At 35.9% G+C, this 18,507-nt stretch overlaps 2 protein-coding genes across 2 annotated transcripts; both read right to left on the bottom strand.

Moving 5' to 3' along the window:
* Nucleotides 1–30: 30 nt before the first annotated feature.
* On the bottom strand, nt 31–3,787 carry LOC143449743 (creatine kinase S-type, mitochondrial-like). Its single transcript, XM_076950054.1, has 7 exons — nt 3,467–3,787; nt 1,551–1,689; nt 1,108–1,344; nt 796–1,007; nt 639–710; nt 352–503; nt 31–235 (listed from the first exon to the last, which is right to left on the bottom strand). The coding sequence occupies exons 1-7, from the start codon at nt 3,683–3,685 to the stop codon at nt 31–33; spliced, it is 1,236 nt and encodes a 411-aa protein (XP_076806169.1). The 5' UTR covers nt 3,686–3,787.
* Nucleotides 3,788–9,906: 6,119 nt separating this feature from the next.
* Nucleotides 9,907–17,952, bottom strand: LOC143448542 (kinesin light chain 1-like). Its single transcript, XM_076948341.1, has one exon. The coding sequence runs from the start codon at nt 12,973–12,975 to the stop codon at nt 11,005–11,007; it is 1,971 nt and encodes a 656-aa protein (XP_076804456.1). The 5' UTR covers nt 12,976–17,952; the 3' UTR covers nt 9,907–11,004.
* Nucleotides 17,953–18,507: the final 555 nt, after the last annotated feature.

The raw sequence follows: 18,507 nt of genomic DNA, 5'->3' as shown, positions 1-18,507 counted from the left end.
AACTGAAATTTTTGGACTGAATCCCGTCTTCTAATTAACGCCTGCACTTTTAAGTAAGCTGGTGATCGGTTTCTTTTTCTCCAAGAGTTTTTCCATGTCGACCAGGAGGGTGACACCATCAATGACACCTTGCACAAGTTCAACCTCTGATTTTCCTAATCTATCTAGATTGGAAATATCGAAGGTCCCGCCAACTGCGGCAGTGTCTACGCCACCAGTACCTCTCTTCTGTAACCTGGAAATAATTAATGTCCGCTTTTCATTGTTGGCGATGTTATTAAAAGTAATAAGTCAAAAAGAAACTGGTAACGAATACGTAATGCAAAAGCGTGTGCGATATGGTGTTGTTACCGAAGCTGATCTAAGATGTCCTGGAATCGCGGGTGCTTGCTGACGTTAGGTAGCTTTACGTGGACACCACATCTCAGCCCATTTCCGATGTTGGAAGGGCATGTTAGGATGTAACCCAAGTTGTCGGTTTTTTGAAAATCCCAACCCTTGCTCTACAAAGTTTAGTTAACACGATAAAATACTACGTACAGTATGGACTCGTTGCTTATCGGAATTCACGGTTAACTATTACTTAGATAGGTATAAGTTTGTCGACTTTAGGTCACATATTAACTAAGCGGACTAACCTTCACATTTTTCTCCATTTCATTAACACCATCACAGAACCTTCGGAATACAGCCTTCATATTTCCACCTTTCTGTAAGTAAAAAGAAAAACACTTTTTGACCGATATCGTCACTTTCGTAGAGGCCAGTTAAAACTCAATGATCCCAGCTTCTTACCTCCATGGAAATAATACGAAGATGATCTTCTTCGTTTACCCACACGAGAAAATCTTTTGTGACATTGTGGAATATACCGCGTGCATCAGGCCAGTCTCTAGCCATACCAGCACTAGTCAGGAGAGGTGAAACGGGCTTATCAAAGAGGAAATGATCGGCAATTAGCTGGTCTTGATCCTTCTCCGACATTGTTACAAGAGAGTAATACTTACCTGCAAATGCATACAAGCGCGATGTATCGTTTAATTAACATGATCGTACACGACCTACTGCAATTACTAAAGCGTTTATGACAAGGTAACGAGCGCTTACCAGACAAGCGTGATGATAGTTCTTTGAACGAGTCAATCGCAATTTTCTCAACCTGTCTACGTTCTGCTCTTGAGCACACCGGAGGGTGAGGAAGACCACGAATTGCCCTACCGGTTCTCACACGAGATGACAAAACGTACTTCTCATCTAGTTTTCCACCTCGAATGTTATCAGCATTTAGATCAATGGGGTGGGTTTGTTTTGTTGGGTCGTAACCGTTGTGCCTGTCCTTAATCACTGCAGAAGCAAACATCCCGTGTAAAAATATGCGTGCATTCTTTTTTTAGTGAATTGCGTACTTCTCATCTGAGTACAGTAGTTTCTTTTCAGTCTACAGCGCTTTTCGTGAATACTGTTTAAATTACGTTATAAAGAGACGGATTTAAGTTTAAGGTTTCATCAATTAAATTACAGTACTGGGAGACTTTAGGTTAAGGACAAACCTGGGTAGAAAAGGTCCTTATACGTTTCGTAACTTTCTTCATCACACGCCACAAGACCGACAATTTTTATAAATGGGTGCCCTGGGTTATCAACACCGGTTTGAATGCATTGGTCCAAAGTAAAACCATTTGGTGTAAGCTAAAAGATTTATACAATAAGGTTAAATTTTCCAAATCCACCACAAAGCAAAAACGTAAACAAACACAACAGGTAAATTAAGCATATCTGCTTAATTTACATGATATCTATATCATTTTACTGCATTGCAATAGCATTCAAGTTTTAAAAGTATACCGTGCGTAAGCTACATCATTTTTAACTTTGTCTAAAAATCGTTAGAGTTTTGCAAGTTGGTTATAATTTCTGAATATTGGAAAAATCCATGTGAGAAGTTTCTTGCTAACTTTTTGAGCCGAATACAATATCAACTCCTTTCTTGATTTTAAGACCAATTCAGTTAGCTTATAAAAGAGTTTCTTACAATAAAACGTGTTTACTGGTAAGTTATTCGTTAAATAAGAATACGGCACTGTACCCTTGGACAAAACATTATCGACGTTTGCTCCTGATTTATGTTTCAATGAGCAGTTTCGAATTCCGGCAATACCATTATAAAATATCACGAACACAATTAAAAATAAGTGTGTTCATCAAAACTTTCCCAAAGTCAAGCTGGGGAATCGAGACTCAAGGGATGAACATTCATTGCAGACTATCAGTCGTGTAAAGGGCCTAATTAAAGCTTCCATCAATCGAAAGATAAATATTCCGTTACTACACCAAACCCAACAGTGGGTCATTTACACTGTTCTAATATCAAAGAAACTGCGCAGTCATCGCATATCTCGAACACCTATGCGAGCGATATTCTCCATACCACGTAACCCTGTCAAACAAATCACAATGCTTTGGTCGCCATAAGACACAGAAATTGGAACATATTCTTACGTCATATGTACGACATATACCTGCCATGCGGTAATTGCCGGTTTACCCAGCCTGCTACACCAGCAGTTATTTCAGTTGGCATCAGACCCAACCCATGCTCGATGGAGATTTCAAAATCCAACCTTCCGAGCTCTGGAGCCCAATCCACCGAAAATTAAATTTGTTTAGTGTAACCAAATGAAATGAGTGATTGGGTACATGGACATATTGACTGAGTCACAAATTGGAATATACCGCGACCAATATGACTAATTAATCATAGAATAATACTAATAACAGCAACATTGTTAATAGTATTCTATGAATTGATCAAAGGTTGTTGGTTGGTTTGTATTTTCATATGCGGCGTCTGCTTAGCTTCATGCAACGGTGGATTTGATTTTGACATTCAGTGGGTTGGATTTTAAGATTCCGTGGATTGGTTCTGTATTTCGGATTGTCAGTTCGGTAACCGAGTGGTTAGAGCGCTGATCTCGCAATTATGCAGTCTGTTCACCATAACCAGTGGCATTACCCAGGGACATCGTTTCAAGGGGACAGGGGGACATGCCACTCACTTTAACTTTTGGACAATTATTATCATAGTTTATCACAATTGGAACTGTATTCTGTAACTGCTTACTGCCAATGCATATCATCAAGTTTGTCTCTTTCAAAGTTTTATTACAAACTAGGGCTCTGTAGCTACCGTTGAAACAGCCTTGAAGAGACGAACAACTTCAGCAGTTAGCCTATAAATGCCGTAAGTTCCAGCTCGCTTACGAAAAAAATCGTAAAAAATTTCTCCATGAGTCCAGGAATTCAATTTTTAAAAAAGTAGCTTAAATATGGTGTTCTTTTAAATGGGTCGTAGCAAACACAACTTAAGAAAAAATTCGACAGTAACAGCAGCTTTGATAACAAGTTTATCAAAATTTTAAAAGTTGACCCCGTCAGCAACCAACAGTATTTATTATGCGCAACTTACCACATCGCGGTATTTACTGTAGATGCCTGGAGTTAAATTATCTTTCATGATGTTGTTGTGCTTTGATAAATCTGGGTAATCCGCACTTGCAGGATATTTCAGTAGTCTTGTTGGTGGCAACCTGGCGTGTGCCTTTTGTTTGGTATTCCATATAGCAGCAGCACCCAGCCCCAGTGCCGTTGCTCCAAAAGCATAAATCGCAGTTTTCTTTGAATACATGATGACAATGCAACACTTTGGAAAGCTCTACTCAGTTAAATTATTAGCAACAAAATGGCTTATCGGTACACAAGACAATATTTAACAGTAGCTTATTCTTCCAATACTTATCAATTAAATTACGAAGAATCAGTCTGATTGTAAGCTTTTGTTACATAACATACTCTTAATAAACCGTAACAAAGACCGGTTTTTAAAACAACCAACAAGTTATTGGTTACACTACCGCGAACAAAAAAGCACCATTTTTATGTTCAGTTTGTCAAACATAGTCCTACCTAAACTAAAGTTATCATTTTAATAATATTATAAAATCAGTGACTTATCAAGTCCAACTTGTGACGTGTTTTTGTGTTGTTTGCATTTGCAGAAGTCTGTACTCTGTGCAGCCAAATAAAAACCATTGCTTGGGTAAATTACGACTTTTTAATTTGTTGTAACAAACCTTAACAATGTTCAACAACAACCATAAAAAGCGTATATTCCTGTGTAGCGGCATCTGAACTAACTATTGTAGTATATTTATTCATCAGTGGGCCTAAATTCAAACTAAAGTATCTGTATTTATTTTTTTAGCTTAGTTTGCGTACTGGCAGACTAGCATTTAGGCGCAAATAAGGCATTGGACAAAATAAAACCACGCCAAAGCTTGTTTGCTGCCATTGCCATTTTTACGGCATTACCTATATATATATCATATTTTTTGAAAATCAATACGCTTAGCTTAAAAGTGATTGCTTTGTTCACCTCAAACATAACAAAAATATACAAGTTATACTTAAAATATTGCCCAATTTATACAAGATCGCAATAATGAAAGTTGCACTCTGCAGTGAAGGATCAGCTCTCCAAAAACGATCTGTCTTAGAAATGCCCGAGCATATTTCTGCTCCAACCTTGTTATAAGATATAAAACCAGTATCATGGGTAAATGTTTGGCAGTTGGTTGATACACATTTAATATTAATATCTCCTTAAACAAACTATGTTGACTTAAGAGCGCTGAAGGTGAACTTTGCTGTTGAAATACTCACGTACGCACTTTTTGCAATACTTGAACGTACGGTTCATTTATTCAAATGGAATATTATAAGATTTTTTGAGAGATTTTCGAAACGTATACAGCTTTCTACTTTGAATATCTAAAAACTAATCATTTAGTTGGAGTCTAGGCTCCAACTGAAAAACCTCCGGATAATTAAACAAAGAATTCCGAGAAAAAGGATCTACACCGTATAGGCCTATAACTTAATATAATTTACCAAGACTAGTTTTATGTCTGTAAAGAAATTACAATTACATTGTTTTTACCTAAAAGCACAGAACTAATATTTGACAATACTTCTTATGAAATGCATTTCAACATACGGTAGGCTAAAGCAGAGTTGTAACCGAGCCATTTTTTTCGTCTCAAGTTGGTGCCGTTATCTTTAAGTTTGGAGACGACCATAGACGGCGCCATCTGAGATGATGGTACCAAAAAACTTCAAATCAAACTAAAAAATGATATGGATACCTGTTTATTCATTTAATTGGTAACTTGTAAATTTTCAACACTTAATTCATAACTATTTTGGATATTTACGGCGATTATTGCCGATCACTTTTTTATATTTTCAAGATTAAAGTCTGGAACCAGTTACTGGATTGAGAATTCACTTCACCACTAGCGTCACTTACGTCATCAGCTTCGGAAAATAGAGGAGCTTCCATTCAGCACTACCATCTATTGGGCGGCATTAGCAACTATCTTCGTACATCACTGTCGATGTACCAGAGAAAATTCCATCTTGCAACGAGCAGCAATATCACATGTTTCAAAGATCATCATTGGTGTGCAAACTCGGGCTTTTCAACAACGCTTTCAATTATTGTCATGGCCACCAGAAACCTGGCTCCTGCACGAAATGGAGTTTATTTTACGGTTAGTGTTCTTTTTCCATCCACTGATGTACAGGATTGAAGCACTTTTCGACCATCTGTTGCTTATACACACACCTCCTGCTCGTCTGCTTAACTTCGCTTTTTTAACTTACGTTTTATACGTTTAGGCTAACTATTACAGGTTTAGTGGTCATGCTAGGTGTTACAAGCAATTTTTACCATTTTTTGAGCACATCTTGTCTTCTCGACTTTGTCACTTTTCCTGTCCATTGGCGCATGTTAATAACAACTGGCTGGACTTTTTCGTCCCCACCGCGCTTTGACGAAAAATAAAATGATTAGGCCTAATTGATTGAATCTCACCCAAGGGTTAGGCAGACACACGGCATCATAGCTGCATGGACAAACCATTGAAGTAAGAAACTAAATGACGTTAAAACCATTTTACAATCTTAATTCAAAACTTATTAATTTGTATATAAATAAGTAAAACACATTGTGATCGCATATTAGAAGTAAGCTGTTTTCGTAATAGTCCTTACTTAGATGTTTATACTGTAAAAAGAAATGTTTTTGAACTTAAAAAATAAATTATGTGTGAATAGAAAGAATGTTGTGTGTGTATTGTTACGAATTTACTTAAGCAATAAAATCCAAGAAATAAAATATAACCAGTTTGTTTGTGAAGCAAATAATAATAAAAGTCATATAGGCCTATAACAAGTATAAATCGAAACTATCTCAATATGGATTTTATCAGGTACCAGACAGGTTTAAAAAAATGGGAAAACAATAATTACTTTTGGATAGTTTGTACTTACATGCAGATAACTTTATCAAATTAAGGGTATTTGATAAAGTAAATGTTATATTCAGGTTTATAATTGTTCAATTTTCCATTACAATTTGTATGTAAACACCAATCTTTATGTTCTTATAAGGCCTCTAAGTGTACGGGGTTAATCCGGCTCTGATGGTTGCATAGTTATAATTCTAACCATGCGTGATTGCATCCAATAAATTCCCACCACATCCGATTGCACCAACATGGTATTGCACCACACGGAATTGCGCCCGCATAGGATTGCACCTGTAACGTCCCCCTTGTCGCTTACAGCTATAATAATTAGTACAAATCAGTACAGAGGATTAAGGCGGGGCTAATGGGGCTCTAGCTCCAGGCCCACTGGAAAAAATAGGCCTACCTGAATACGAACGTCTATATAAAAAATAAGCAAGTTTACCACAAACGTCTGTAGGTACATGGTCCGTTTGTCAAATGTTTACTTGATTGACATACTGTCAGGCAAGTTCTCTACAGCGAAATGCAAATACAGATAAACGTGAAATTTACAGTAGGCAGTATAAAAGCAATAGTAGAATAGAACGTGACATCTCAAAAGTTAACTGTAATTTATTTCTATTAACTTTTTCAAGCTTGATCTTGCACCTTCATTTCCTATTGTACAAAATATGTTGCTGTGTGAAACTTTCTCATCCCTTAATCATATTTTTAAAAATAAATACGCAATTGTGTTAGACGAGGTGACTGCTTATTCACAGTTATTGACATTATATGGGACATATATATGGTTTTTCAATTGTTGTTTTATTCGCAACTTTATAAGAAATTGTTCCATTACCGTGAGAATACAACGTCCTAACTTCTTAATTGAATACTGCAATTAAAATTCAAAGCGGTGTCTTCATATATCGATAAAGGGAATTTTCAAAATCTATTTTCCAAGCAAAATTGATAATAGTTTCCTGAAATTTTTTGATTCCTTTTATACTGTTGCTCCCTTTAACAGCTCAGTTGTTCTATTACAGGCCTAGGCCTGCAACGGTTACGTTAGCCTAATTGTCAAACGTTTGCTTACGAGTAAAGAAACCACAATTTTTAGAGCTATGGACATTAATTTCATAACGAAAATGAAGATCGCAGTACCTAAAAATACTTTTTAAACTCTATGGTAGTAAATGTTATACCGACTTCGAAAGGTCTATGATTTATTTATTCTTCCCTGCCTGCCTTTTTCATCTTTGGCCTGAAAAGAGATTTTGCACGGTTTGCTTGGCGATATATCACTGATTGCTACAGAGCGAACCGCCCTAGACGTTTTCGCATCCTTGCCCATTCGAGTTAAAGCGTCTGTTTTCGTTTCCATTTTATGGTTTTCCTTAAAATCATTATCGAATGTTTTATAAACAGGATATCTATGAATCGTTATTGCTCAACCCACTGCTATTTGCTGTCATACTTGTAGAATGCAAAAAAATAGACACAGCCTATGTTTGGCTGGCCCATTCTTACATCACATTTAAACTTAAGAATAGCAACTCAATAAGGCCTAAGCCTCAATATAGCTTAGCCTAAACTGATACCTACTTAAAAATTTCGTGTCATGTGTAGCCTATACTAGGCTTAGTTTGACTTGCATTTTTGAAACGGCATATTTGTTTTGCAAAACTAACTTTATTTGGATCTTAAATCTTTCACATCATTTGTTTTCTGTTAAACCAAACTTGGATCGTGGGCGTGGCTTTCACCGATAGCTAGGCTAGTTGCATCATATTTGATTAAAAAAACAGCTAAATAAAGGCTCACATATAAAAACTCACTCTGAAGTAGACCGCTAAGCAGAATACAAAACATTTAACAAACAAACACCTTGGTTTGTAAAAATAATGTATGTCGTCCAATAATGTAATTAATTGATTCCAATTATTCCGATTCGTTGGGTTTAGTGGCCGTGCTAAGCTCCATCTTTGTAGCACCACTGTAATTTGCATATTGCACTTTTTAAGCCCTCAAGGCTTTGCCGCTTTTTTTTCCCGTTCGTTGATTGTTTGCTGAACGTATTTGTTTGACCAGTCTTCAACGAGGCTAGGAACATACTTTTCGCTCCCCACAGTAGATGGCGAAAAACAAATAATATAAATTAACAAAGAAACAATGAAAAATTGCGTTGACAGGTACTTTCCCTAATGTAAAGCCGCAGTTCAACTTCTAAACTAATAATAATTAATTAATTAAACTGTAATATGGCAATTGAAATTTTTAAATATGATTTGTAGAAAAAGTATTGGTTGAAAATATAAAAAGTAAAGAAATTTTATTACACGTTTGGGGTAATACTGAATATTTTTATATACGCATTTTGTCTTATATTAAATGGTAGAGACAAAATTCCGTTTAAGCCCCTTGATACCATTTTATCCTAGGCCCATCACGGTCTCAATACGGCTTTGTGCGTAATGCTGCACTCACTAGCAGATAGGGGAAGCACGGTACTAAGTGACACAGTAGCTTTCCCCCTCACAAACTAATTTTTCATGCAATAGAGATTTTTTTGCCCTTGTTCCTTTCCGTTCATTGCATTTTCTTGTTGCTGGTCAGGCTATACTTATCTTATCTATAACTAGTCTACAACCAAGGAAGACATTTCATAAGTATAGGTTATACGGTGTTTCAAAATTGTCGTAGCCTATGCGGCGTTAGAAAAATTGTTCTATCGTGCATTTCAAATTTGTGCACCATAAATCGCCAGCAAAAGGAACGTATAAATGTAAGAATACATTTCATTTAACGCGTTTTTGAGGCGTAAATCAAAGCTTTCGCGCTTTTCGCAAACTTCACCACAGCGAGGGCCGGCAATAGGCCAATGGGAGCGATGCGACTGCGTTATGTTATAGGCAATCCTTGTATGATCAGGATTACTTTAGGGAGAAAATGTAGTGAATTTGCCCTCTATCGAAGAATTAATCACTTAAAAGTCCAGAAGGTGAAGCATTTCTTGCAGAGTATCGCCGTTTTGCCCCGTTGTGGGGATCATGATAGTATCAATTTCCCATACCGTCATAACCAGTAGGCTACGCACTGCCGTTAATAATTTATCAGCATACCCCTTTCACTGAGCGTAAACTATAATCCAACGCATCTTGAAATAAACTTTCGATTGAAAAGATCAAAATTATCTTACACCTAATTTTTTTTCATTTCGGAATAGCGCCTCATATTCAGCCGTTTGGCCATGCAGCAAATAAAAATATGAAGTGAAATCGACTTAAAACTATTGTAATTGTTCACGAAATATTGCTCGAAGCTCATGTTTATAGAAAAACGGCTGTGCTTTGATTTAATTTAGGGTCATCCCAGTCAAATATGACTCAATTAGAAACAATCTTAATTTGGTTCATATTACATATGCTTCATCCAAAAGGCTTTACTGTACCACGTTCAAGTGAGTAATTAGGCAGATATGTGAGCGGTGGGCTTACAACAATACCAATATCTTCAAAGGCTAGGTGGTCCGGATACAATAAAAGCAATCAAGTAATAACAAGCAATAATTTACTACATTCAAACACACAACATGAGCAGTTTGTATAGTCGAACAAAACGATATATAGAAGGTAGGAAAGAAATAACCAATTGCTGGCAAAACGGATTACTTGATATCAATAATTGCATGACAAGATGAGAGTGCATTTGAAGGGTACTTTAAATACACAGTAAAACCACAAATTAATTTTGGGCAAGAAAATTAAGACTTTTAACAAAAGGATTACAATTAACGTATTAGTTTTGAAATTATTTCCTACTTGGTATGAAAACACATATGCTATTTAAAATAACTACCATAATTACATTTGAAAAGATTAAGTTGAAAATTTTCTACATAAATGGTCTGAAAACGCATTGCACATTAGCTGCTTTACTAGCAAACTTTTACGCAAAACAGTCATAGATGGCAGCCTGCACTGCTGTTTTCATTTCTAGCAAAAGTGCTTACAGGAAGCTGCACGTAACAAGAGCACAAGCTCATGCATATTTCATTAAATGAAACTACGAGTCACGGCATTGATTAGGTTATGTGGAAAGAAGAACTTGCCAGTAACAGGCAATGTTAAAGAGACCGTTCTTTATGTGGAACAATGGGAAGTACTATTATAGTACTGTACCAATGTAACTCAAAAAATAAAAAGATTATGAAAAAAATAAATATACGTATTTAAATTATTTTCAACACTCTCAATCAACAGTGTTACATAGTTTGCAACAAAATAAAACAGAAATAGCACCATTATACACTACATGCTTGTTCCACATAAAACATTTCAAAATTGTTGATGAAAAAGTTTGTCAATTCTTTATTTGGTGATTTTTGGTACACTTAAACTGAGATGAAAATCTAACATGAAGCCTGTAACATGTAACAACTTTTACAGTAATTGGAATGGAACGAATTTATTTTATTTTTAAAGCAAAATTTAAAGACTTTTTACACAAAACCTAGAACTACAACATGCAGCCATAAGGCAGTAACATTGTCTAATAGTTGACGCCAAGAATAGAATCTCCATTGGGAGATTGGTTTAGAGTTTTATATTCAAATATTTATATGCTAAGCTTGGTGAACAAAGATCTGGAGTTATGGTGCCTCTGCAGGTTGGTAGTGACTCAAGGATCTACGGGAGTCCATGGGAAATTGGGAGTTAAGAACACCAAGAGAAGTAGCACGCTTCATATGAGAACTTGCTGGTGGGGCACTAAGGTCTTCTGGAGCACCTGTGATTTTGCTCACTAATTTTGCACTGCTTCTCCTTAATGATGCACGAAGCCTGTTAAATGAACCACTTCTTCGAAGAGCGCCACTTCCATCACCACTCCATTCCACCTTGACTTCTTCACCATCTTGCGACTTGTTGTATTGGGCTTTTTGATCTTTTGTTTTATCAGTAGCTGGCATAGATTTTCCTTGGACCATTGGTTGGCGGCTTGAGCGTGAGGCACAATTTTCCAATGTTTGTGCAGCTTCATATTTGCCTTGACGGCGATAAAGAGCTCCTAAATTTTTTAATGTGGTCGTGACAGTGGGGCTATCAACCTTAGCTGCTTTATACCAGCCACCATAATCACCATATGATGCGTTTTCATTTTGTTGACCAGTATATGCAGAAGCTTCTCTCTCTTCAGCATGCATCCAAATCGGTTTATTTTTCTCATCAATACTGCCGAAATCTTTTTCATGTGCTTGGGTTAAAACTTGCTTGTAAAGGGTTTCCGCTTGTTTAAATTTACCTTGCTTCATGTATGCTGATGCCAGGTTATTTTTGGTCTTGGCAACATTAGGATCATCTGGTCCAAGATTGGTTTCATAGATTTGCAAAGCACGTTGATAATATTTTTCCACTTCATCATACTTGCTTTGATTTTGACATAGAAGAGCAAGGTTGTTAAGCTGCTTTGCAACGTCAGGATGATCTTTTCCAAGCACGGCTTCTCGTATCTCCAGGGCCCGTTTGCAAAGAGGTTCCGCTTCCTTGTATTTACCACGCTTACCATACAAGACTGCTAAATTATTTAAAGTGGCTGCCACAGCAGGATGGTCAGGTCCCAACGTTTTCTCTCGAATGGCAAGAGCGTCGTTGAGTAAGTTTCCAGCTTCTTTGTATTTGTTTTGATCTCTGTAGACAAGTGCAAGTATGTTAAGCATAGTTGCAACATCAGGATGGTCATGGCCAGAAGTCTTCTCTAAATCTTCCAACGCTTGTTTGCACAAGGGTACAGCAACTTCATAGCGTCCTTGGCTAGCATACTGAATGACTAAGTTATGCAAAGTCCGCAGACGAGCAGGTATTTCATATCCTCCACTGGCCACAGAACTTGAATTAATTTGATTCAATGATGCTGCTGGAACTCCACTTCCTACTGTAACAGATTCATCTTCTGGGGTGTTGCCTCCAAACAAGTCATCCATTCCACTTCCCTGCTTAGCAAAGGAATCAGACGTTTGAACTTCTTCTGGTTCATCAAACTTTTTGATAGATTTCATAAATTCCAGATGATTTTTGTCTTCCTCAAGCTGTACAACCTTTTGCTCAGACATTTGCAGTTTTTGTTGAGTATTTGCAAGCTCATCACGCAGCCAAGCATTCTCTTGACACAAGCGTTTAATTAATGCTTTGGATCGTTGCTTTTCAGATTCCAGTGAACTAAGATGACATGACAACGATACCATCATTTCCGCTTCACCAAGACCAAGTTCAATCATTTCCAAAGATTTTTTAATTATGTTTGACTTTTCCTCAACTAAATTAACATCGTCGTCTTTTTCACGCCGAATCGCATTTAAAGTGGCTAATAGGCTATGTAGAATGGAGTTATGTTCATTTTTCAATTGCTCTAAACCTTGCATAACAGCACGTGTGTTTGTTATAATACTATCATGGGGAAGTCTGTTATCTTGATTGCTGGATGCCAACCCATCAGTAGCATCTTGCTCTGACAAAGTATCATTGATGTTAGAGTTACTATCCAGAACAATGGTACTGGACATTTTGGCTATAATAAAACAGTAAACATGTGAAATATGTGTTGTACCTGAAACAACAAGCAACATGCTATATATGTAACATATACTATATATACAACATACTTGCACAGATCTATAATTAGTAAATATATCAAAATTACGTACATTTTTGTAAAATATATATTATATCATTTATTCAGTTCATGTGTCAGTTACAAACAAAAAAACTTTTTAATAGCAGTCTACTGGAACCAAACTTTTGTAAGCTTTGTCAACAACATATATCCATAAAAGCGAACTGTAGCAAACAAACATTGTCAAGCCATAGGCAGGTAAATGTAACAAGATTCTGAGGATAGTCTATAGACAAGAAGTCCATAAACAAGTTGATCTCATATAAAACAACACTACTCACTGAATATTTTGATAAAATAGTTTTGAAAAATAATTCTTGGTTAGATAATAATTATAAGCAAAAGAAAATCGAAAAATTGTCATTGAATTGTGACATAGATGAAGGCTCTTGTAATGTCATAGGTAATCACAGAGAACAGTCACAAATTCATAAATTTAGCAATGCCTACTGTATCTAACATATGTATCTGTTACAGCTGTATAAATTTCTCAAACTGCCAATAGCTTTATAGGTGACAGCCTATATAGCCCCACTACCGCAACCAGTACGGTACCGGTTTGACTCGTAACCTATGCAGTCCAAAGGATACCGTAACTTCAAGGATGTAAACGATCTTTATGTTTAAAACAATCAAAATTAATTCAGTTTCAATGCTTCACATTGCTAATTTCTTCATATCATGCCTAATTGGACATAGACTTAACTCCTTATGACCTACAACAGCAGCAGCATGTTGTCAAGCAACTTGACTAATCTATAAGTATTACATAACAAAAGCCTTCATCAACGTCACAATGAAGGCCAAAAAATAACTTTTTGCAATTTAATAGCGTTTTTTCATATAAGATCAACTTGTTTTAGATTTGCCCCTTACTTTAAGGCTGTTTGGTTTGACTAACAAGCTGCAAAAACTTTTTGGAAAATTAGCTTGCCTAATAATGTAAGTATGGATGTGGAAGTTTGAAACTTTCAGTGAAATTCGGTGAGGACCCCATTATAATGGCAGTTTAACACAAAGTAATGGGAAGGGTGGATGATTTGCAAAGCAAAAAGGGTACAAGAGATGCAAATTAAGATGTTACAACTTAAAAGTGTTATGCTGTCCTTATGTGAAACATCTTGGCTAGAATAACCTACTTCAACGAAATTGGTGGTTTAGATGTTGTTGTCGAAGGGATTAAGGTAGCTATTTAAATTTACAATAACATCATAGTTCAGTATTCGAAATATACGACACTGACATATATACGCTGTTACAATAATTGAGAAATCCATTTCTAATGGCAATCGTAAAAAACGGTTTCCGAAATTTGCATCAAAATTTGGACGAAGCAAAATGTAAAGGGGACAGATTGACTAATAAGCATAAGAATGTAAAAACGATTCCAAGAAAAGAGGATGTTAGCATGGTTTAATTCTTCTTTATTACAATGTCAACACATGAAAACTTAATAAAAATAATACAGTAGTACTCGCATATAACGGATAACCCTATATATCATATGAAAATTCTTGTCCGGATGGTTACCTATTCTTTTTAGTGGATTTCGACTCGGTTATAACGGATCCGTTGTCGTATATAACAGATGCATTCTCCAGTCCCTTTGAGAAAAAACAATTTAAAATACCTCGTATTTAACGGATCCATTCATCATTGCAAGAAATCGATTGTTGACAGTCTGATTGCTATTGTCACAGAAGAAAACATGCGTTATTCTTCACACTTGATTCGATCTTTCACTTGAATTGCGTGCACTGTACTGTATCAACCAGTATGCCAAAAAGAAAAAGCAGAATATATGAAGAAAAATTAAAAATTATGAAGTTTGTTGAAGACAACCCTTCACACCCCAATAAAAAGGTGTGACATTGGAGAGAAATTTACGCCACAAACTCTCAGCGATCTGATGAAAAACGTTTGTACAGCATGTTGTTTCTGAATTGAAAATATCTTGTAATTAACTCTGGAGATATAATACATAGGGACATAGTGGTGGGACGAGGGTAAATTCTGTATATAACGAAAATCGTGTATAACGGATGAATATCGCTGGTGCCGACTTGTCGGTTATATGCAAGTTCTACTGTAGTTATTTAATGGGAAGTAACAGAGATGCTTTACCAACGAGAAGTTAGGATAAAAAATGTGGTCTCGTTGTAAACGACATGAGTATTGAAAGTTAATAGATGAATGCAATTTAGAAATTCAACAATAAATCATTTCAAATGCCATCAATGATTTATTCAATGACACAACACCTGAGGCCATATTTTAACACATCTTTATTTTGTTATGACACTTCGTAATTGCTATCCGATAACTGTTAACTTGATAAATTGTTAATTTATCTTATTTGGTGCGTGTTGTATGATATGCAATCGGCAACTTTAAAATGTTTATGATGTAACAAGGAAGTAGTAGCCTTGATCCAACTGTAGCACTGCAATCATAGGGTAAACCACAATCAGAATCCTTTCATTGTGACTTTGAATCCATGCTAGCTAGCCTACTAATTGATATATCAGTTACTTCGAGCCAAGTCTTATTATGAATTCCGAACTGCACCTTAACGAAAAGTTTGCTTTCAGTGCGCCAATATTTGCCAATAAATGAAATGCCAATATTTGCCGGATAACAACTTTAAATGTAAAATATAGGGCAAAACGGCAATGCAATCAAAAAATGTCTGCACCAACTTTCTGGCACATCATACTTGGAAAATTTCCAGTAGGAGAGACCTTCACAATGCTAACTTTTGTGAAGGTAACCTTTCAATCACACTGAAAACATCTCATACATTTTATTACTAATTAATGTCTTATATATACAGTTTTAGTGTTTTGGTTATCAGTAGGGCGATTATTTTTGACCTAAAAAACGAAAGTTTTTGACCTAAAAATTGAAACTTTTGACATTAAAAAACTTTTTTTTGACATATGAAGAACTCAAGTAGTTAAATTACGCATTATTGTACAAAAAGTTAAAATTTATTGTAGTAAAGAAGGGCAAAAATGTGAACACAGACTTAGCCTATTCTGAAAAGGGAAATGAGCTAATTACAAATCACTGCTAAAAAAACTGCAACTAAGACCCAACAAAAACTGTTCAATACATTTGTCTAAACTAAAGATACATGAAGTTATTGAACTATCTAAAGCAAAACCGAAGCAAGAACTGATTCACAATAAGTAGACAATGGGCCATTTATATAAAGTAGGCATGGTGTACATGATGTACAATGTAAAATGACAAGGTCACCTATAGTGCAACCTCTATGACACCACGAAAATGCAGTTTGTAAATAATTTTCCCTTAGTAAAAAATTTTGACTTTGTTAACAATTTTGACAATTTTTGACCTAACGCTGTAAATTTGACGAATTTTTGACTTCTTCTGACAAGTCAAAAAATAATTGTGAGCAAAAGTGCTCTTCAGTGTTTATGGTAATAGCGGAAGAAGTTACAACGCAGTAAAAAGTTACGACATTTGACATAATTACCAACACTAACACAAATGATGTAAAGGATAACTGATTGTTGAGGCTTCGAAAAGGTTTCCTCGGTGGTTCTCTACAAGCAAGACTGGAAACATGGCACTTTTAAACAAGATCTCGGGGATGCAAAACCGCCAAAATCAGGATGACTGGGTACAAGATGGATAAAATCGGGGTGCGAAATAAACCTGTGGGCTCCGTTTTTCCAAGATAAATATGAAAACTTTGGGTGCGGCAAGCACACTCTTCAAAAATCTCAAAGATGCTGTTGCCATGCTTTTCACTATGGCCCACAAGTCATGACACAGTATTAATTATATATAGGTAAAGTATAAAGAATAAATCATAACATAAAGCAAAACACCACGGTCATATGCTGAGAAAAATTAGCATGAAGATCTTTATGAAATGTTGCTTAGTCATGCAAGTATCTTCGAGCCAAAGTAACTATTTCACCTCACAGCCTTAAGTAGGTCACGCAGCTTGTTGTTAAAGTTTGGTTACGTGAATGGGTACATGCTAGGTCGATCTTATTTAGTCGTTTTAAGTTATTTAGGGTTTAATTGAAGTTAAATTTAGATTAAAAGAATTAGATTTAGGTTACTATGTTATAACGTTTAAGTTGGGTTAAGAAACTATGAATAGTAACTTTGAAGGTATGATTTTTTCCGGTAAGATAGTGACAACCTTTCTGAATACACACTTGATTAGAAAAGCCTATGAGGAAAGTTGCTATCACCTAATCACCCATATTTTTATAAGCTTTTTGAAAAAGGTATTTCTGATGACCGAAGTAAATCGATTGGTTACAGAGCCAAAGCAAATCAAAACTGCAGTATAGAAAGAAACCAACAATCCACAAATTTCTAAAACAGTGTTACAATCGGTGAGGCGTGGTCACTAACTGCTAGTACAGTAGTGCTGGCCGACGCATATCGATTCTACTTATTTCAGTATTTTATTAATACTTAACAGGGCTAATTCCACAAACGAGAATAAATATTGGTTTAATTTATTGTGCAGTTAAACTAATCCAATATTGTACCAGTAAATGAATTCAAAACCGCACAGTTTTACAAAATATTTAAACCAAGAATAGTACGATTACTAAAAACAACGTTCGCGCTACGTAGACAACGTCAAAACACCCTTTACATGGTTTTCCGTCTGATCATTGAAGCATGACCTATTGCGAAACGTGCATGAAACGAAGTTGACAAAGCCACCAAACTGTCCCCGATATTTTCCTTGTATTTCATTAAATCAAAGCTAAAATCCTTAATATTTTTCTAGAGAGATTACATTTAAACCTTGCAAATTAACATAAACGACTTTGCAATCGATTTGTCGCATGTATGTGAACAGTATCCAGCCTACCAATTCAGTGTACACTACATCTAGTATGCTTTATTCATGTCTGCCTATCTCAAACCCAGAAACGAAATACCAAGCTCCTACTCCTCCGTGGTTTAATTATTATGACGTCAAAATAAAGAAAAACATATTTCACCGAGCTCCTTTGGTTAGCCAATGATGGCCACGCGCTTTGCGCTAGTGTGAACCAATGAGAATTAATTTACAGGGGTTACGACCTTTTGCACACGACCCGACTGTACTATCATGTTGTTGTGCTCCATTTTCAATTTGTGCCAAGTTTTATGTGTATTTTTCATGGAACATTTTTGCATTTAGCTTTAGAAATTTGCCAAAAGTTATAAAAAGTAATAAGGAGAAAGTGATTAATTAAAACTGAGTTAAGATTCACTTCCGTATTGTTTACTGGTTAGTTATTTCTCTTAAATACGGTGGGCTAGACCAGTTTGAGACAGGTAGAAAGGCTCTATATGAAACTCGAGGCTGTCCGCAGACCGGTCAGTCAGTTTGTGTGGCTACGATCTTTTACGATAATGCAGATATAGACGTATGTCTTTGATATTTCGTTAAGTGTTATAAAACACTTTTGGTTACATATTTGGCCTAAGTGAAGTT

The sequence above is a fragment of the Clavelina lepadiformis genome, chromosome 3 (assembly GCF_947623445.1).
Source record: "Clavelina lepadiformis chromosome 3, kaClaLepa1.1, whole genome shotgun sequence".
In the NCBI taxonomy this organism is placed as follows: domain Eukaryota; kingdom Metazoa; phylum Chordata; class Ascidiacea; order Aplousobranchia; family Clavelinidae; genus Clavelina; species Clavelina lepadiformis.
Note: the sequence above shows the minus strand (reverse complement) of the source record. Positions and strands in the feature narration are given on the sequence as shown.